The 22,665-nt window shown below is 43.8% G+C and overlaps 1 protein-coding gene across 3 annotated transcripts in view; it reads left to right on the plus strand.

Moving 5' to 3' along the window:
* BANK1 (B cell scaffold protein with ankyrin repeats 1) overlaps positions 1–22,665 on the plus strand; it is a 1,115,425-nt gene that overhangs the window by 970,591 nt on the left and 122,169 nt on the right. For all 3 annotated transcript variants that reach the window (XM_069743643.1, XM_069743641.1, XM_069743642.1), the window contains one exon: positions 13,054–13,296. In XM_069743643.1, the coding sequence (XP_069599744.1) occupies positions 13,054–13,296 (243 nt within the window). The remainder of the gene's footprint in view (positions 1–13,053; positions 13,297–22,665) is intronic.

The following is a 22,665-nucleotide window of genomic DNA, read 5'->3' on the forward strand; positions in this document are numbered from 1 at the left end:
TGTGTGGCCCTGCTGCTGTATGTGAACTGGCTGCCGGCCCAATCTGTCCCCTCCGGGTCCTGGTTCGACAGGCAACCCGAGTCCTTTTATCGGCTTACCCCCTCCGGGAGTACCGCTGAACTCTGTGTCTGTTGCTGCGTCCGACCCTAGTGAAGCTGATATCACCTCACGTTTTTCCGGGTGCTGTATTATATGTAATGAATACAGCCACGGATCCGGTATCCGTCTTTGCGCCTGTTCTGGGTAGTGATTAATGCTACCCGGTTCTCACAATGTCCTTTTTCTCTATCCCTCTTCTCCTCAGGCCGGTGATTTGGGCCTGGAAACCGTCATAGGGCTGTTAGAAATTCAGCTGTATGACCTCTCACTTTCAGCTCCTTAGCCCAACTGCCCAACTGCCAGTTCTTCTCTCAGACCAGAATGGATCAAGGGGAGTCTCTGGAGCTCCCCCTTCTGGCCGGAGGAGGTAGTGCAGTCTTGCTATTTTAGTATTTGTATTCAGTGTCAGTAACTATATTTGTGGCAAATACCTCTAGGGGTGCCACAATATCAATGCAGCTAAAGTCAGGCAAACACCATAGACTTGGGAAAAACAGGGATTTTGAAGCTACTTATATGCAAATGATTTTTTTACCGCAATGAAGACAAATACTTTAAAATAGTGATTTGCATGGTGCAAATCCATGCCGGACAAGATTATTAAAATAAAATCAAAGTTTAGATGATCATTAAAGATTATTTACAAATTGTCTTTATTTATTCTGTTGTTATTGGATTTAAAAGGGTACACAGTTTTAATTGTGGCTGCTGTAAGTGAGGGGGCACACCAACTAAATGAGAATTACTACCGTATATACTCGAGTATAAGCCGACCCGAGTATAAGCCGACCCCCCTAATTTTGCCACAAAAAACTGGGAAAACTTATTGACTCGAGTATAAGCCTAGGGTAGAAAATGCAGCATTTACCGGTGAATTTCAAAAATAAAAATAGATGCTCCATACCGTTCATTATTGCCCCATAGATGCTCCATATACAACTGTGCTATATAGAATGCTCTGCACCGTTGATTATGGCCCCATAGATGCTCCTTATAATGCTGTGCCATATATGCTCTACACCTTTGATTATGGCCCCATAGGTGCTCCTTATAATGCTGTGCCATATATGCTCTGCACCTTTGATTATGGCCCCATAGGTGCTCCTTATAATGCTGTGCCCCATATATGCTCTGCACCTTTATGGCCCCATAGGTGCTCCTTATAATGCTGTGCCCCTTATATGCTCTGCACCTTTATGGCCCCATAGGTGCTCCTTATAATGCTGTGCCCCATATATGCTCTGCACCTTTATGGCCCCATAGGTGCTCCTTATAATGCTGTGCCCCATATATGCTCTGCACCTTTATGGCCCCATAGGTGCTCCTTATAATGCTGTGCCCCATATATGCTCTGCACCTTTATGGCCCCATAGGTGCTCCTTATAATGCTGTGCCCCTTATATGCTCTGCACCTTTATGGCCCCATAGGTGCTCCTTAAAATGCTGTGCCCCATATATGCTCTGCACCTTTATGGCCCCATAGGTGCTCCTTATAATGCTGTGCCCCATATATGCTCTGCACCTTTATGGCCCCATAGGTGCTCCTTAGAATGCTGCTGGTGCTGCCATAAAAAAAAAAAAAAAATCACATACTCACCTCTCTTCTCAGGACGCCGGCGCTTTCAATAATTACCTGCTCCTCTGCGGCTCCGTCTCCAGCACTGACGCTCAGCAGAGGGCGCGCACTGACTACGTCACAGCGCCCTCTAACCTGAGCGTCACTGCTAGAGGACGCTGCAGACGGAGCCGGAGCGAGGAGCAGGTAATTATAGCGCTGCGCTCCCCTTACCTGCTGCGGCGCGGTCCCTGCAGTCCCTGGCTTCTCCGGCGCTGCAGCTTCTTCCTGTAATTGAGCGGTCACATGGCACCGATCATTTACAGCAATGAATATGCGGCTCCTCCCCTATGGGGGTGGAGCTGCCTATTCATTTCTGTAATGAGCGGTGCCATGTGACCGCTCAGTGCAGGAAGAATCTGCAGCGCCGGAGAAGCCAGGGACTGCAGGGACCGCGCTGGGAGCAGGTAAGTATGACTACACAGCCCCCGCTCCCCCTCCCCTGCTGACACCCGGGTATATGACTCGAGTATAAGCCGAGAGGGGGACTTTCAGCCCAAAAAAATAAGCTGAAAATCTCGGCTTATACTCGAGTATATACGGTACTTAGATTTCTTTTATTCAAGATAACATTTTAAAAACATTAATTCCCTTCAAAATATTGCTCCAGAAAATGAAGTATTTCGCCCAGAAAATTATTGCATTTACACATGTTTTATTATATAATGTATGTTTATTTCCTTTGTGTGTATTGGAACAGCACAAAAAAGATATATAAAGGCAAATGTGCCTGACAAAACTGTTGGCACTCTTAGTTCAATATTTGGTTACATACCCTTTGGAATGAATAACTGCAATCAATTACTTCCTATAACTTCAATGTATGCAACGGAGCATTGTCCTACATAAAAATCATGGTTTTCTTGAAGGATGCAGACTTTTTCCTGTACCACTGCTTGAAGAAATAATCTTCTAAAAACTGACAGTAGGTTTGGGATTTGATTTTGAGTCCATCTTCAACCCTAAAAGACCTATCTAGCTCATCATGAATAATATCAGCCTATTGCCTGACCCCACCTCCACCTTGCTGGCATCGAAGTGCAGGTCTTTGCCCATTACTGATTCAGCCATGGGCTATGTCCGTAAAGAGTCACTCTTATCTCATCAGTCCAGAAAAACTTATGTAAAAACTGATTTCAGGTAATTCTTGGCCCAGTCTTGACATTTCAACTTATGTGTCTTCTTCAGTTGTGGTCGGGTTTCATGTTTCCTTACTTTGGCCAGGTCTCTGAGCACTGAACACCTTGTACTTCTGGGCACGAAAGGGAGGTTACAGTTCTAGAATATGACAACCCCAGAGTATAATGGGTTCCTGGACACTTCATGTTTCATTCTTCTCAAATACTTAGCATTTAATTTGCGTTTTTCTTCTTAAAATGTTTTATGTGATCCTGTTGACTATTTTCAACAAAATTTTTCATGGTTCTGTGATCATGTCCCAATATCTTAGCAATGTCAAGAGTGTTGCATCCTTCTTTTAAACATTTAACAATTTTTCTCTTTTCAGGGTCAGTTAAATCTCTTTTTTTTTTTTTTACTCTTTTTGCCTGAGAAATAAAAACTGCCTAATTATCCACAACTTGATAAAGTGTGTTGCTATCCTTAGGCTTCACCTTCCCTCATTACATAAATACACATAACCTGATGTTTTTTAAACCAACAAACCAATCAAGTTTATACAGCGTGGAGTTGGAAAATATACATAAATATGTTGATGGTCAAAATACTCAGTTGCCTAATAATTTTGCATGCAGTGTATACAGTACTGTGCAAATGTTTTAGGCAGGTGTGGGGAAAAAAGTGTTGCAGAGTATGAATGCTTTTAAAAATAATGTTAATTTATTCTATTATTTTATTTGAAATATCACCAGTTATTGTAACAGGAATCTGCACAGATCACTCCATTTAAATACAATTCCATTATTCTTATCAAAGTGAAAACCTGTTTCTGCAACAAAGGTGCATAGATACAAACTGAAGGCATGCAGGGCATCTGTAGGGTGACGTCATCTAGGGTCAGCTGTGGACTGACCATGTCAGGGCGAGAGCATTTAGGGATAAGAGGGCCAGAATAGTCTGACAAGGCCTTATTCACACCTCTAGTCTCGTCCGGTGGTACAGGTGAGTCTTTGCAATAGTGACTGATGAGCGAGGACTTCCCTCCCTGGATACGACAGACTGGTCACGTTGTTCCATTACTTTCGTTTTCACCTTTAATCACTAGTGAGATATAATTGAGAATGAATTTTCAACCAATAAGGTATTTTTTTATGAATCGAACCCTGTAAGGCTGTCTGACCATTGTCAGGAACATTTGCTCTGTAAATGGTTTGCTATTTTAGGTGACATTTTCTGTTATTCCTCTGGCCGTCACTGTGGCTTGGGCTTTTTTGTATACATATCCGGTTTGTCTGGATTTGTATTTTTATTTTTTATTCTTCGTAGAAATGTTGTAGATTTCCGCATCTGTTTTATTAAATGTAGTAATTAAGCTATATTTTAATATTGAACATTTATATATGTCCTCACTATTAGCGGATGTGTTGGATTTATTCAGTGGGATTTTCCTGCTGGTTACTGGATTGTTCCATTCCTGTACTTTGCTTGTTATATATTCTTGTGTATATAGCTGGGAAACACCAAGGTTACTTACTGGTAGCCGGTTTTTCCGGAGCCCATGACAGCACACCTGAGAGAGGGATCCGCCCAGTCGGGACAGGAAACCTACCGAAACAAAAGGGCGGTACCTCTCCTTCGCTTCAGTTGGTTTTCAGAGCATGAGAGGCCTCCTTGGTTAGTACACATGGTAATCCATCACCACATTATAATAATAACAAAAAACACCCAACTAAAAGTGCGCACCAAAGGGTGACAAAAGAAGGGAGGGAATATACAGGTGCTGTCATGGGCTCCGGAAAAACCGGCTACCAGTAAGTAACCTTGGTGTTTTCCCGTCTCCCATGACAGCACACCTGAGAGATTTTTGGAGAAAGGAACACCTTAGGGAGGGACCACCGCTTGCAGCACCCTTCTACCAAAGGTAAGGTCAGTTGAGGAGGATAGATCTAGCCGGTAGTGTCTAAAGAAGGTAGACGGTGAGGACCAGGTAGCGGCCTTACAGATTTGATCAATCGATACCTCTGCTTTTTCTGCCCAGGAAGTAGCCACGGCTCTGGTGGAGTGAGCCTTGATGCCTTCAGGGATCGGGGCACCACGAGAAACATAGGATAAGGAAATGGCCTCCCTAATCCACCTGGCAATAGTACCCTTGGATACCTCATATCCCTTCCTGCTACCCTGGAAAGCTATAAATAGTGATTGATCCTTTCTCCACTGACTAGTGAGATATATACTGTAAAATAGCTCTTACGTCAAGCGTATGAAATTTCTCTTCCCCTGGGTTCTTAGGATTATTACAGAAAGAGGGCAACACAATTTCTTGACTCCTATGGAATTTAAGTACTACTTTCGGCAGATATGCCGGATCCGGTCTGAGCACTACTCTCATCAAATATCTGCGTGTAAGGAGGGGAGATAGACAGGGCTTGCAAGTCACTCACCCTACGGGCTGATGTCAATGCTACCAGAACTACAGTCTTAAGAGTAAGTATTTTTATTGATGACTCCTGCAAGGGTTCAAATGGATCACCAGTCAGAGCCTCTAACACCAGATTCAAATCCCATGGAGGAACCCTCTGAATTACCACTGGTCTAGACCTACTACATGATTTTATAAAGCGGGACACCCATCTATTGGAGGCCAGATTACAATTATACAAGGCTCCTAAAGCCGACACTTGCACCTTGAGCGTATTAGTTGCTAACCCTAGTTGCAACCCCGCCTGTAGGAATTCTAAAATAGTACCCACAGGAGCCCTGTCCCCCACAGGTTGCCCCGAAAATTCCAGAAACCTTTTCCATGTTCTGCCATATATCCTTGATGTTACTGGCTTTCTACTTTTTAACAAGGTGGAAACTAACCCTGGTGAAAACCCCTGCCTACTCAGTAATGCCCTCTCAAATTCCAGGCTGCAAGATGGAAGCCCCTCACTTGAGAGTGGCATATTGGACCCTGAGTAAGCAGGTCCGGAATTTCTGGCAGGATCCATGGATCGGTCACTGACATTTGTCTCAGGAGGGAGAACCAAGGTCTTTTTGGCCAGAATGGAGCAATCAAAATTACTCTCGCCTGCTCCATTCTGATTTTTCTTACTACCGTCGGAATCATCGCTATTGGTGGAAACACATATGCGAGGCTGAAATTCCATTGTATTTGGAGAGCATCTACCACGAAGGGTTTTTCTCTTGGATCTAGTGAACAGAAGCTCTCTACCTTCCTGTTTCTTAGGGTGGCAAATAAATCTATCACAGGTAAGCCCCAAGCCTGCACTATCTGTTGAAACACCCGGGGATTCAAAGACCACTCTCCTTGCCTCAGTGTTTTGCGACTTAGGTAGTCTGCCTTTATATTCTCGACCCCTTTTATATGGAGAGCCGAGAGGGATAGTAGGTGGCGCTCCGCTAGTTGTAGGAGGACAGATGCTGACTTCATCAGGGAAGGGGATCTCGTCCCCCCTTGGTGGTTGATATATGCCACTACTGCGTGATTGTCCGACATGACCCTGGTATGATGACCCTGGAGGATGGGAAGGAAATGTTTTACAGCTTTTTCTACAGCCCACAACTCTCTTAGGTTTGACGCTTGTTGTGATTCTAAATGGGACCAAGATCCCTGAACTGAGAGTGTCCCCAAATGAGCTCCCCATCCTGAACCGCTTGCATCTGTGGTGATGACCTGGTCTATTGGAGTTATCCACTGGACCCCTGATGTCAAATGGTCTCTTATGGTCCACCATTTTAGGGAATCTGTTACCTCTAATGAAAGGCGTAGCTTTCCCTCTAAATGCCCTTTTAACCACCTCTGCGCTGACAGGACCTCCCATTGTAATTGTCTTAGATGGAACTGTGCCCATCTTACTGCGGGTATACAGGACGTCAGAGATCCCAACAGGGACATTGCCCTTCTCAATGTCATTGCGGGGTGATGAATTGCTGACTCTACAAGATTTTGAATTTTGATCAGCTTGTTTTCTGGCAAAAGACAAAGCTGATGCCTGGAATCCAGGACTAAACCCAGAAAAGATTGCACTAGCTCCGGCGTCAACCTTGACTTGGCAAGATTTATTTTCCACCCCAACCGCTGTAGCGTTGATATGACTTGTTCTATTTGTGTTTGGCAATGTGTTGATGAGTTCCCTATTATGAGGAAGTCGTCCAGATACGGAACTATAACTACATTCTGAGAGCGGAGGAAGGACATGACCTCTGACATTAATTTTGTAAAAATTCTCGGTGCTATTGATAGGCCGAATGGTAGGGCAGCATACTGATAGTGCCTGAGACAGCCTTGTACATAAACCGCCACCCTTAGGTATTTTTGGTGGTCTTGATGAATTGGGACGTGGTAATAGGCGTCCTTCAGGTCTATGGCTGCAATGAAGCAACCTGGGAATAAGAGTTTTATGGCCGTATTTACTGACTCCATTTTGAAGGAGCAGTTTACTATTGACCGATTTAGATTTTTTAAATTGATAATAGTTCTCAGGGACCCATCTGGTTTTCGTATGAGAAAAAGAGGAGAGTAAAAACCTTTTCCCTGCTCTTCCCCCGGGACCTCCACAAGAACCCGTTTTGATACGAGCTCCAGTACCTCTGCCTCCAAGGCTAGCTGCTCCTCTGGAGTCTTTCTTTGGGGCGTTAAAACAAAAGTTTGTCGCGGTGGAAAAACAAAATCTATTCTTAGGCCGTGTTCGATGACCTTTAGAGTCCAATGACTGGGGGAGATGTCTACCCAGGCTGGGAGAAAAGATGAAAGCCTTCCCCCCCACTGGCCTGGCGTCAGTGGGAGGGCTTTTTCGCCGATGTTGAGGGACCTTTAAACATGTATCCAGATCCCCTTCTGTCTCTGGAGTCCCAATTCCTTCTATCTCCCGGGGGGCGGCCTCTACTAAATTTGCCCCTCCGAAAATAAGGCCTTCTAAAGTCCACAGGAAAACGAGGGAATCCCTTTTTCCTATCTCCTGCTTTCTCTAAAATATCTTCCAATTTTTGACCGAAGAGGAAATGGCCGTCACATGGTATAGAACAAAGTCTATTTTTTGAAGGTAGATCCCCCGGGCATCCCTTCAACCAGAGAGCACGTCTAGCTGCATTGGATAAACTTGCAGCCCTAGCTGCCAGTCTTACAGAGTCTGCAGAGGAATCCGCTACGAAGGCAGCTGCACCTTTAGCCAAAGTTACATTGGTTAGAATTTCATCTCTCGGGGCTTTAGACTTCAGTTGCTCCTCTATCTGCTGCAGCCAGACAATAAGGGAGCGAGAGACACAGGTTCCTGCGATTGCTGGTTTCAGGCCCCCTGCGGTTGCTTCCCAGGTGTGTCTTAGGAACCCATCCGCTTTTTTATCTAAAGGATCCCTTAATACGCCAGAATCTTCTAAGGGAAGGGATAATTTTTTAGACAATCTAGCCACCGCACCATCGATTTTCGGAACCTTATCCCAAGTCTCTGAATCTTTCTCCTCAAAGGGGTAACGTCTTTTAGAAGCCGAGGGAAGATTACCCGATTTTTCTGGTTTCCTCCACTCTTTTTCTATAAGGGCTTTTATTCTGGAATTGACTGGGAAGGTGCGTTTTTTCTTTTCCTCTAAACCCCCAAACATTATGTCCTCCAGGGATTTGGCCGCTTTCTCATCTTTAAGGCCCATTGAAGCTCTAACGGCTTTTACTAGCTTGTCCGTGTTCTCAGTAAGAAAGCACGGACAGCCCCCAACATCACTATCAGAAGAGGAGCCAGAGGACTTAGGAGAAGAGGAGCAGGGAAATAACGGTTCCTCCTGACCTTCCTCATCAGAAGGAGATACCTCAGAACCCGAAACTGGTTCAGGGTGCTTACTACCCTTTTTCTTAAGGGCTGCTTTAACAGAGTCTTGTACTTCGGCTCTGATTATTGCTCTAAGACTAGAGGCAAAGTCAGGGGTCTCTTCCTGGATAGTCTTTTGAATACAATCTATACAAAGACTTTTCTGCCACTGAACTGCCAATGGGACATTACAGAGGGCACATTCTTTATTCTTTGTCTTGGAACTAGCCTTCCTCGGCGCCTGCCAAGTAAACAGAAAATGTAGCCCATTACCACCAGGGTGACATTCACGTAGATCACTCACCACCCGCTGACCATAAAGGGTACCGGATTCCGAGGCGGACTGGGAGCACGAGGAACATTCCTCCTGGATGTCGAAGAGTCCTGAGACGTCCGACTAGGATGATTGCTGCTCCTTCCACTTGAGCGGCTATTCTTCTTAGGATGATGACGAGCAGATGTGTCGCCTGGTAAGGGCTCTTGCTGCTGCTGCTGCTGCTGCTGTAATAGCTGCTGCTGCTGCTGCTCCATACCCTCCATCTCTGGAAACTGTATGGGAATGAGCAGCGATCTATTGCAGCCACCCCCTTAATAAGGGGTCGTTCCACAGCGCTCCCCGCCTCCTTCGGTAACAATTCTTGCTCCTCTCCCCCTCCAGAACACCGCCGGAGAGCTCACATAATTACCGGCGTTTCAATCCATGGGCGCCGCCATCTTGGATCCGGCGCGCCTCTCTGACGTCACGCAGGCACGCCCATACCCAGCGTGCTCTGCACTGAACGCCAGCCGCGCACCCGGAAGTCGCTCCAGCAGAGGGGGAGAGAGCGGCGTGGCAGCCGCAGAATGGCTCCAGAGATCCGGACTGCGCTGGACCGACGCCCGCACGTGCGCAAGAGCCCGAAGGATCTGCGGACGGCGCTACCAGCGTCCCGAAGGCCGACATACAGGCGTCCTGCCTGCTCTTCAAGTGCCGGGACGGGAGTGGGTAAGAGGATCTTCTATCAACGAAAAAATAAAAACAAAAAAGTACCGCCGTGGTTCAGCACAAGGGTTCCCGTCAGGACAGGAAACCCAACTGAAGCGAGGGAGAGGTACCGCCCTTTTGTTTCGGTAGGTTTCCTGTCCCGACTGGGCGGATCCCTCTCTCAGGTGTGCTGTCATGGGAGACGGGAAAAAGCTGATTTTTCTTTTCCATTTCAGTTGTACTAGCCATGTGAAAATCCCCATTGTATTATCTGTTCTCATTAGTATTAGTGCTGATGACCCGTGAACTGCAGTGGGTAGTTGTATCCGAGTTACAGCGATGATTCAATCGAGGATAGCTTGAGTGCGATGACTTTTTATTTCGGTTTATGACTCACATATGCTCTTTTCTTCTTTGTGTCTACGAGAGTGGTGTCAACCTATAATAACATTTTCAAGACAATAATCTACCACTAAATCCAACCTCTGTGTGAACTTCATTTCAACTTTGCTATGGTTTAGTAAATTGATACTGGTCAAACGTGGACATGGAAAAACAGTTTGCAATTATTTTTGAGTGGATTTATTACATCCTTATGAGATTACTCTTCCATTTTAGGAGATTTGAAGATGTACAAAGATAATATTATATGCGGAGATAAAAGTTGAGAAAATAAAGGTTTTTCTATTTAACTCATCTAAGAACTCCAGTCCCTTAATTTTTATAATCTATGGGATCCTAGTATTAATCCCACATCACATATATAGCCTTAAATAATTACAGCCAACGTGTACCCTATTCATACAAACCAACATAAAATGGCTAATGATTTGAGATTTATTCCCTAATTATAGAGGTTGTTTTCCCATGTAGTCATAATCCTATATCATAAGTAACAAAAGTAGACAATTTGGTCTAAATATAATTGTAGGAAGATTAACAATCATATGGATTTAAAAGGGCTGTCCACCTTTCAGGACATTCTTTTTTTTTTCTAAAGTGCTATATCTAGGAGAAAAAACTTTTTTTTTGCATTTGTAGTTCATCATGCACCCTTTGGCTATTATGGGTTCTTTGTTTCTCTACACATTCATCTTTGATGTGGTCTGTGGTTATAAATAATCTGAGCGGAACTCAGAAAAAAAATAGATAAAAGACCCAGAACTCCCCGCTAGACCATCAGAAGGAGCCCACTGGAGGATTCTCAGATACAGTGGGGCAAAAAAGTATTTAGTCAGTCAGCAATAGTGCAAGTTCCACCACTTAATAAGATGAGAGGCGTCTGTAATTTACATCATAGGTAGACCTCAACTATGGGAGACAAACTGAGAAAAAAAAATCCAGAAAATCACATTGTCTGTTTTTTTTAACAATTTATTTGCATATTATGGTGGAAAATAAGTATTTGGTCAGAAACAAACAATCAAGATTTCTGGCTCTCACAGACCTGTAACTTCTTCTTTAAGAGTCTCCTCTTTCCTCCACTCATTACCTGTAGTAATGGCACCTGTTTAAACTTGTTATCAGTATAAAAAGACACCTGTGCACACCCTCAAACAGTCTGACTCCAAACTCTACTATGGTGAAGGCCAAAGAGCTGTTAAAGGACACCAGAAACAAAATTGTAGCACTGCACCAGGCTGGGAAGACTGAATCTGCAATAGCCAACCAGCTTGGAGTGAAGAAATCAACAGTGGGAGCAATAATTAGAAAATGGAAGACATACAAGACCACTGATAATCTCCCTCGATCTGGGGCTCCACGCAAAATCCCACCCCGTGGGGTCAGAATGATCACAAGAACGGTGAGCAAAAATCCCAGAACCACGCAGGGGGACCTAGTGAATGAACTGCAGAGAGCTGGGACCAATGTAACAAGGCCTACCATAAGTAACACACTACGCCACCATGGACTCAGATCCTGCAGTGCCAGACCTGTCCCACTGCTTAAGCCAGTACATGTCCGGGCCCGTCTGAAGTTTGCTAGAGAGCATTTGGATGATCCAGAGGAGTTTTGGGAGAATGTCCTATGGTCTGATGAAACCAAACTGGAACTGTTTGGTAGAAACACAACTTGTCGTGTTTGGAGGAAAAAGAATACCGAGTTGCATCCATCAAACACCATACCTACTGTAAAGCATGGTGGTGGAAACATCATGCTTTGGGGCTGTTTCTCTGCAAAGGGGCCAGGACGACTGATCCGGGTACATGAAAGAATGAATGGGGCCATGTATCGTGAGATTTTGAGTGCAAACCTCCTTCCATCAGCAAGGGCATTGAAGATGAAATGTGGCTGGGTCTTTCAACATGACAATGATCCAAAGCACACCGCCAGGGCAACGAAGGAGTGGCTTCGTAAGAAGCATTTCAAGGTCCTGGAGTGGCCTAGCCAGTCTCCAGATCTCAACCCTATAGAAAACCTTTGGAGGGAGTTGAAAGTCCGTGTTGTCAAGCGAAAAGCCAAAAACATCACTGCTCTAGAGGAGATCTGCATGGAGGAATGGGCCAACATACCAACAACAGTGTGTGGCAACCTTGTGAAGACTTACAGAAAACGTTTGACCTCTGTCATTGCCAACAAAGGATATATTACAAAGTATTGAGATGAAATTTTGTTTCTGACCAAATACTTATTTTCCACCATAATATGCAAATAAATTGTTAAAAAAACAGACAATGTGATTTTCTGGATTTTTTTTTCTCAGTTTGTCTCCCATAGTTGAGGTCTACCTATGATGTAAATTACAGATGCCTCTCATCTTTTTAAGTGGTGGAACTTGCACTATTGCTGACTGACTAAATACTTTTTTGCCTCACTGTAACTCATTCTGCAGCCACCAATTGACAACACAGAGGCAATAGAAGGCAAAATATATAAAATATTTAATGAAACCAAAATGCAAAAATTATTTTGCCTAAAATACAGGTACTTAAAAAAAATATTGTCCCTAAAAGTCAACAATATGTTGAAATCAATAAAAAAAAACAATCAATTAAATGTTCTGCTCTGACATTTTATTTCTTTTTTAAAGCGTATCTGTCACATCTCATTCAAGATGTCCAATCTTGAGTCATGGACCAACTAACAATTTTACAAAATTTTCAGCAAATTTCATTCTTCAACAGTTTGAGAAAATTGACTAGTAGAATTTTGCAGTGATGTTGATAGTGCTGAGGTGAAGATAGGAAATCACCAGGAGTTGTATGTACTTGTATATGAGTGTGTTCAAGTACTGTGTCATGTTCTACGCTAGAATACTGAGGATTTTTACGCTTAGGAGATTTTTAGCTCAGGTGATATGAGGGAACGTGGTGTTAGGAGTATGAAATACTTATGTCATTTACCATAACACGTTAAGAATTATTTACTTATGTCATTTACCATAACACGTTAAGAATTATTTACTTATGTCATTTACCATAACACGTTAAGAATTATTTAATCATATTTTTTAGATGAGACATGCAAGACAGACAAAAAAGAAGAATGGGTTAAGAGTGAACACAGCTCTGAAGACATATGGGACTGGCAGAATGCAGAATGTGATCAGAATTCTGAATGTTCTCATGAAACTATGTGTGTTCCTGTGTCCGGTTATTCCATTACTGAAGATCTCCATAGCAGAGAAGACTATGAATGCTTGACTGAAAGTCGGCCTCCAGAACCCGATGTATCAGTGCAGCTAGACTTCTTCCAAGGTAATGTGTGCAGACTCACAAAGGGTGGAGATTGCATTGTAGTCTATCTTGTTTGGTTTATTAGACTTTAAAAGCAGCCCTGGCACACAAACTCTGCCAGCCACCATACAATATTCTCACCCATCAAGAAAAAATAGCAGTACTAAATGCAAAGTTCAGCGAATTTAGCTTTACTATGTCATGGCCCTCACCACTCAATGGGAACTTGACATAACATATTAATCCGACTCCACCCCCCCAGTAAAACAGTTTCAAGTGGTCTCAATAAAACAGAATAAAACATTGACAGAAGCAGATGAGGAGCTAGTCATCACATGACCAGAAAATGCAGATAAGATGCTTACGGTCACGTAATGACAACTGACACTGGCTAGCAGAGCCGAATCATAACAGTGTGTTATGTTACATTTTGATCAGGGGAGTAAAGCCCCTTTAAGGTACCATCACACTAAACGATATCGCTAGCGATCCGTGACATTGCAGCGTCCTGGCTAGCGATATCGTTCAGTTTGACACACAGCAGCGATCAGAATCCTGCTGTGATGTCGTTGGTCGCTGCAGAAAGTCCAGAACTTTATTTCGTCGCTGGACTTCCTGCTGACATCGCTGAATCGGCATGTATGACACCGATTCAGCGATGTCTTCGCTGGTAACCAGGGTAAACATCGGGTTACTAAGCGCAGGGCCGCGCTTAGTAACCCGATGTTTACCCTGGTTACCAGCGTAAAAGTTAAAAAAAACAAACACTACATACTTACATTCCGCTGTCTGTCCCTCGGCGCTCTGCTTCTCTGCCCTGTGTAAGTGCTGGCTGGAAAGCAGAGCACAGCGGTGACGTCATCGCTCTGCTTTCCGGCCGCTGTGCTCACAGTCAGTGCAGTAAAGCACAGCGCCGGGGACAGACAGCAGAAGGTAAGTATGTAGTGTTTGGTTTTTTTACTTTTACGCTGGTAACCAGGGTAATCATTGGGTTACTAAGCGCGGCCCTGCGCTTAGTAACCCGATGTTTACCCTGGTTACCGGGGGCCTCGGAATCGTTGGTCGCTGGAGAGCTGTCTGTGTGACAGCTCTCCAGCGACCAAACCGCGACGCTGCAGCGATCCGGATCGTTGTCGGTATCGCTGCAGCGTCGCTTAGTGTGACGGTACCTTTACTGTTTTAACCATATAAAAATATTAACCCTCCGTCAGGAACAATATTCGCACTAACTCGTAATGGAACAATGTGCCTGTCAAGCGCAGGCTAGAAAAATGCCTAGCATATCTAATTTTCTCAATTTCAGTGATCTAAAAGTGATCATAGACCTTCATAGGGATGTAATAAAAGAGACTACACATTATCACGTGCAAAACAAACCCATTTACTCAACATAAAAGTAATAAGTTTGATATACACAAATTTCTAAACTCCCACCAAATAGCCATTCATTTGTAAGAAAATCTGCCTTATTTATATGAAATATCCACAAACCTTTCTCTATCCATTCATAAAACAAGCTAAATAAACAATAGTAATGACTAAAAACATTACATACCAACCTTATAAAGTGTGATGTTTTCGGGACCAATGTGCCTGAGAAGCCAGCACAGCTATATCTTCATTCCTGAAGCTCTGCAGACCAACCGTGGTATCAGGTTTCACACAGCAGCTGGAGCCAGGAGACTATCTAGAGGGAGGGGTCTTTACTGAAAATCTGGTGAGAACGGAGAAATGAAAGTAGAAGTGCTGCGCCTGTCAGATCCATTGTTCCTGACGGAGGGTTAAAGAACCCCCTTATCAACCTCATCACTTTCAAATGGACACAGGCGGCAAGACAAAACCCTGAAGCTTGAAGTAATCTTTGTAAGTACTGTTATGACTTCTGAAAGGGCTGAAAAATAAATTGCTATGTAAGTCATATTATTCTTGGTAAAATAAGCCCCTGTGCAAAACTGGCTTCTGTGGTTACCTTAGTATGAGGAAGCTTTCATTGTCATATCAGCCTTTTGAGGTCTCAAATAAAAGACAGTGACCTACCGGTTCTGGACCAGAGCAAGGAATCAGGCATCCATTAGCTAAAATTTTTCCGTGTCTTTGGGCTGGACACACCAACTCACTCAGACTCTGGGGACCCACTTTTAATGAAAACTGCAACCTATTTGCAAGAGCCAACTCATCTATAGCTGATTATGGCTGCTGGGCAGAACAGGGAAACAGGTTGCACTATCCCTACCGGACAACCAGTGTGAGCTCTAATCCTGCCTTGTGTGTTTAGTACTGGACAATGTGTGTGTGTTCACTGATTACCAAATATATTTATAAAATAGCGTCCGGGAAGACAGATTTAGTGGCTGTTAGGTGTCGAGTTCCCGCCGCTGCACAAGGGGAAGATCGAGCCACCTCCGCTGCGGTCTCCCATTCTCCTCCAGCCACAGTGGAGCCTGCTCAGCAGAGACGTCGGTCTCAGCATTTGGCTCAGGCAGATAGTGTGCACTTGGTTACTACCGATCTTCCAGGCTCAGCCAATGTAACTAGCACTATTCATCGGCGGGTAGATGCTCCTGGGACTAAGTCATTCTTTTCCTCTACTGAGCATGCCCAAGGGTTGACCTTCCATTGGAGGTCTGGGGTCACATGCTCAAGTCCTGTAGCAGTTCCTATTGGACCACTAGGAAGGTCCTTGTCTGCTACAGCTATAAAAGGTTCACATGGCCGCACGGCCAGACGCTAGTATCAACCTATGTCATGAGCTTTGCCACTTTGTGGTCATGTCTGCATGTGGTCAGGGTTGGCTGAAATAAGCCCCTAGAATACTGACACCTCCGGTGAGGAGTTTTGTGTGTGTGAATTCAGGGCTGGCATATAGCCACTAGAATTCCGGCTCCACTGTAGAGGAGTTGTTCGTGTGCTAGGCTGACTGCATGACCACTGTTTGCTTTTTGCTCTCTAGGTAGCTGTGATCCTCTGTGAGGTTAACAGGGCACAGCGTTTTCCTATCTTAGCGTTTCTGTGAAGTAACAGAGTTCGCTTATACCGCCATATAGTGCCGCTAATTGCTAGCAGCAGGTTCTCACCTGCACGGTGGACCCCGGGTTGTGAACGCACCTATTTTATCTCATATATATACTCGGTGTTTTCCACCAACACCAACAGTGGCTCACTATGCAATTGAGCATGCGGCCCACCAGGAATCTGCCCAATTGTCCAGATAGTCAGTCTAGGCTGCTGTGGACAAAGCAAATTCCCAGTGTTTGTTCCATGCTACAATTAATTCTATATCCAATTTTTAATTCCCCTATGCCATCAGCTAAAAAAATACAGATATGCTTTGATCATATTATTAAAATGTAATGATTGATAATATCAGGCAGAAAAAGTGATTTTATAAAATGGACGGAGTCTGGTTTGAGAAACCTAAGTCTTCAATTATGGCTAACAGTCTTCCACATGCTATATTTCTGAAGTGTTAAAATAAATTCAGACAGTGTAGATTTGTTCAATTATGTTCATAAAATAGAGCTGATTTGGTAGAAACTGAATTGGATGATGAATGGGATAGTATCAGAAATTTCTGTAGCAGATCATGCAAATTCCTTCAAAGATAAGGTTTACTTCATGTTCAGCTCCCTACTGAGCACTCTGTCTTGCAAAAAAGATAGACACCGTTGGAAAAGAAGGTCAAACAGAGTCAAAAGTTTCCTATTTTACACTCCATTTGACTAATTCAAGTGAATGGTTAAGCTGGAACTTTTTAATACCATGACTACCTTTTTTATTGTTTTGTAGCTGCTCACTTTGTCCTAGGAGAGATTTATGCTATCTAATAGATAACTCCTGGTCTGGCTATGGGAATACATAATTCTCTCTACTGCTATTTATACAGTGGTGACAGCCACTAAACAATTAATAGTGATGACATTTTTTGCTCTGCCGTTAAAGGGGTAGTCCGATCTCAAAGATCCTATCCCAATATGTAGTAGGTGTAATAATAATAATATTGGCAAATACATTCAATTAGAAATGTGTCAGAATGATTGGCTATTATGTTCAACTAGATGGTGGACCGATTCTAACGCATCGGGTATTCTAGAATATGCATATCCATGTAGTATATTGCCCAGCCACGTAGTATATTGCACAGCCACGTAGTATATTGCACAGCCCATGTAGTATATTGCCCAGTCACGTAGTATATTGCCAAGCCACGTAGTATATTGCCCAGTCACGTAGTATATTGTCCAGCCACGTAGTATATTGCCCAGCCACGTAGTATATTGCCCAGCCACGTAGTATATTGCCCAGTCACGTAGTATATTGACCAGTCACGTAGTATATTGCCCAGCCACGTAGTATATTGCCCAGCCACGTAGTATATTGCCCAGTTACGTAGTATATTGCCCAGTGATGTAGTATATTGCCCAGCCACGTAGTATATTGCACAGCACACGTAGTATATTGCACAGCACACGTAGTATATTGCCCAGCCACGTAGTATATTGTCCAGCCACGTAGTAAATTGCCCAGTTACATAGTATATTGCCAAGTGACGTAGTATATTGCCCAGCCACGTAGTATATTGCACAGCCACGTAGTATATTGCACAGCCCATGTAGTATATTGCCCAGTCAATGAAGACTTTCTAGACAGAACAGAAGCATCTCTACTGGTCACAGAAGGTGCAAAAAGTGTCAGAGAACCTCCAAAAGCAGATGAGTGGAAGCATGTGACCAAAAGAAGCAAGAAGACCATGGAGAAATCACCAACCACACAACTGAAGAACCGATATCAAATCTTTGTAGAGGATGAAGATGGCACACCTAAGAATGAAGCAATACCAGCAAGCAAAAAAGAAAAGGGCACACAGCAACAAGTGACAGCAAAAAGTACAGCCAAGAAGCAACGAAGAGTGGTGGTGGTGGGAGACTCACTACTGAGAGGCACCGAAGCAGCCATCTGCAGACCGGACATAACTGCAAGAGAAGTATGCTGCCTTCCAGGTGCGATGATCAAGGATGTGACCGATAGGATACCAAAGCTCTTCAGCTCCAAGGACGTCCACCCATTTCTTCTGATACATGTTGGCACCAATGACACGGCAAGGAAGGACCTACCGACAATCTGCAAGGACTTTGAAGAGTTGGGGAAGAAAGTAAAGGAACTGGATGCACAGGTAGTTTTTTCTTCTATCCTTCCAGTAGACGGGCATGGCACCAGGAGATGGAACAGGATCCTTGATGCAAACAACTGGCTAAGACGATGGTGCAGACAACAAGGATTTGGATTCCTGGACCACGGTGTGAATTACTGGTATGATGGACTCCTCGCCAGAGACGGACTACACCTCAACAAACCTGGGAAACACACATTCGCCAGAAGACTCGCTACACTCATCAGGAGGGCGTTAAACTAGAAGAAGAGGGGACGGGAAGAAAAACATTAGACTCGAACAAAGACGACCCAGGAAAACATACTCAGAAGGGAGGTAAGAACATTTCTAAAACAATCCACAGTGAGGAGATTGGAACAAAACAAAATCCTCTAAACTGCATGCTCGCAAACGCCAGAAGCCTGACAAACAAGATGGAAGAACTAGAAGCAGAAATATCTACAGGTAACTTTGACATAGTGGGAATAACCGAGACATGGTTAGATGAAAGCTATGACTGGGCAGTTAACTTACAGGGTTACAGTCTGTTTAGAAAGGATCGTAAAAATCGGAGAGGAGGAGGGGTTTGTCTCTATGTAAAGTCTTGTCTAAAGTCCACTTTAAGGGAGGATATTAGCGAAGGGAATGAGGATGTCGAGTCCATATGGGTTGAAATTCATGGAGGGAAAAATGGTAACAAAATTCTCATTGGGGTCTGTTACAAACCCCCAAATATAACAGAAAGCATGGAAAGTCTACTTCTAAAGCAGATAGATGAAGCTGCAACCCATAATGAGGTCCTGGTTATGGGGGACTTTAACTACCCGGATATTAACTGGGAAACAGAAACCTGTGAAACCCATAAAGGCAACAGGTTTCTGCTAATAACCAAGAAAAATTATCTTTCACAATTGGTGCAGAATCCAACCAGAGGAGCAGCACTTTTAGACCTAATACTATCTAATAGACCTGACAGAATAACAAATCTGCAGGTGGTTGGGCATTTAGGAAATAGCGACCACAATATTGTGCAGTTTCACCTGTCTTTCACTAGGGGGACTTGTCAGGGAGTCACAAAAACATTGAACTTTAGGAAGGCAAAGTTTGAACAGCTTAGAGATGCCCTTAATCTCGTAGACTGGGATAATATCCTCAGAAATGAGAATACAGATAATAAATGGGAAATGTTTAAGAACATCCTAAATAGGCAGTGTAAGCGGTTTATACCTTGTGGGAATAAAAGGACTAGAAATAGGAAAAACCCAATGTGGCTAAACAAAGAAGTAAGACAGGCAATTAACAGTAAAAAGAAAGCATTTGCACTACTAAAGCAGGATGGCACCATTGAAGCTCTAAAAAACTATAGGGAGAAAAATACTTTATCTAAAAAACTAATTAAAGCTGCCAAAAAGGAAACAGAGAAGCACATTGCTAAGGAGAGTAAAACTAATCCCAAACTGTTCTTCAACTATATCAATAGTAAAAGAATAAAAACTGAAAATGTAGGCCCCTTAAAAAATAGTGAGGAAAGAATGGTTGTAGATGACGAGGAAAAAGCTAACATATTAAACACCTTCTTCTCCACGGTATTCACGGTGGAAAATGAAATGCTAGGTGAAATCCCAAGAAACAATGAAAACCCTATATTAAGGGTCACCAATCTAACCCAAGAAGAGGTGCGAAACCGGCTAAATAAGATTAAAATAGATAAATCTCCGGGTCCGGATGGCATACACCCACGAGTACTAAGAGAACTAAGTAATGTAATAGATAAACCATTATTTCTTATTTTTAGTGACTCTATAGCGACAGGGTCTGTTCCGCAGGACTGGCGCATAGCAAATGTGGTGCCAATATTCAAAAAGGGCTCTAAAAGTGAACCTGGAAATTATAGGCCAGTAAGTCTAACCTCTATTGTTGGTAAAATATTTGAAGGGTTTCTGAGGGATGTTATTCTGGATTATCTCAATGAGAATAACTGTTTAACTCCATATCAGCATGGGTTTATGAGAAATCGCTCCTGTCAAACCAATCTAATCAGTTTTTATGAAGAGGTAAGCTATAGGCTGGACCACGGTGAGTCATTGGACGTGGTATATCTCGATTTTTCCAAAGCGTTTGATACCGTGCCGCACAAGAGGTTGGTACACAAAATGAGAATGCTTGGTCTGGGGGAAAATGTGTGTAAATGGGTTAGTAACTGGCTTAGTGATAGAAAGCAGAGGGTGGTTATAAATGGTATAGTCTCTAACTGGGTCGCTGTGACCAGTGGGGTACCGCAGGGGTCGGTATTGGGACCTGTTCTCTTCAACATATTCATTAATGATCTGGTAGAAGGTTTACACAGTAAAATATCGATATTTGCAGATGATACAAAACTATGTAAAGCAGTTAATACAAGAGAAGATAGTATTCTGCTACAGATGGATCTGGATAAGTTGGAAACTTGGGCTGAAAGGTGGCAGATGAGGTTTAACAATGATACATGTAAGGTTATACACATGGGAAGAGGGAATCAATATCACCATTACACACTGAACGGGAAACCACTGGGTAAATCTGACAGGGAGAAGGACTTGGGGATCCTAGTTAATGATAAACTTACCTGGAGCAGCCAGTGCCAGGCAGCAGCTGCCAAGGCAAACAGGATCATGGGGTGCATTAAAAGAGGTCTGGATACACATGATGAGAGCATTATACTGCCTCTGTACAAATCCCTAGTTAGACCGCACATGGAGTACTGTGTCCAGTTTTGGGCACCGGTGCTCAGGAAGGATATAATGGAACTAGAGAGAGTACAAAGGAGGGCAACAAAATTAATAAAGGGGATGGGAGAACTACAATACCCAGATAGATTAGCGAAATTAGGATTATTTAGTCTAGAAAAAAGACGACTGAGGGGCGATCTAATAACCATGTATAAGTATATAAGGGGACAATACAAATATCTCGCTGAGGATCTGTTTATACCAAGGAAGGTGACGGGCACAAGGGGGCATTCTTTGCGTCTGGAGGAGAGAAGGTTTTTCCACCAACATAGAAGAGGATTCTTTACTGTTAGGGCAGTGAGAATCTGGAATTGCTTGCCTGAGGAGGTGGTGATGGCGAACTCAGTCGAGGGGTTCAAGAGAGGCCTGGATGTCTTCCTGGAGCAGAACAATATTGTATCATACAATTAGGTTCTGTAGAAGGACGTAGATCTGGGTATTTATTATGATGGAATATAGGCTGAACTGGATGGACAAATGTCTTTTTTCGGCCTTACTAACTATGTTACTATGTTACTATGTCAAGTAGTATATTGCCCAGCCACACAGTACATATTCCAGTCACGTAGTATATTGCCCAGCCACGTAATATATTACCCAGCCATGTAGTAAATTGCCAAGCCATGTAGTATATTGCCCAGCCACATAGTATATTGCCCAGTTACGTAGTATATTGCCCAGTGACATAGTATACAGCACAGAGCCACGTAGTATATTGCACAGCGACATAGTATACAGCACACGGCCACGTAGTATATTGCCCAGCCACGTATTTCACAGGTTAAAAAATAAACATATACTCACCTTCCGAGGGCCCCTTGTAGTTCGGTCACATGACCGTGACGTCATGGCAGGTCATTCTCGCGCAGGCGCGCAGGACCTATGATGACGTTGCGGTCACATGACCGTGACATCATGGCAGGTCCTTCTCACGCAGGCGCGCAGGGCCTGTGATGACGTCGCGGTCACATGACCGTGACATCACGGCAGGTCGTTCTCGGGCAGGCACTGTGATGACGTCGCGGTCACATGACCGTGACATCATGGCAGGTCCTTCTCCCATACCATTCTTGGCACCAGAACCTGCCGGAGGTCACTGGAGTGTCGCGAAAGGTGAGTATATAATGATTTGTTATTTTTTAAATTATTTTTAACATTAGATGTTTTTACTAATGACGCTGCATAGGCAGCATCAATAGTAAAAACTTGGTCACACAGGGTTAATAGCGGCGGTAACGGACCGCATGACGTGTGTGAGCGGTGACGGCGGGGAGTATGGAGCGAGCGCCAACTGCAGGGGAGTAGGGAGGGACTAATCGGACTGTGGCCATCGCTGATTGGTCGTGGCAGCCATGACAGGTAGCTAGCGAGACCAATCAGCAACTTGGATTCCATGACAGACAGAGGCCACGACCAATGAATATCCGTGACAGACAGAAGGACAGAAAGACAGAAGTGACCCTTAGACAATTATAT

Source organism: Ranitomeya imitator, chromosome 1, assembly GCF_032444005.1.
Source record: "Ranitomeya imitator isolate aRanImi1 chromosome 1, aRanImi1.pri, whole genome shotgun sequence".
NCBI lineage: Eukaryota > Metazoa > Chordata > Amphibia > Anura > Dendrobatidae > Ranitomeya > Ranitomeya imitator.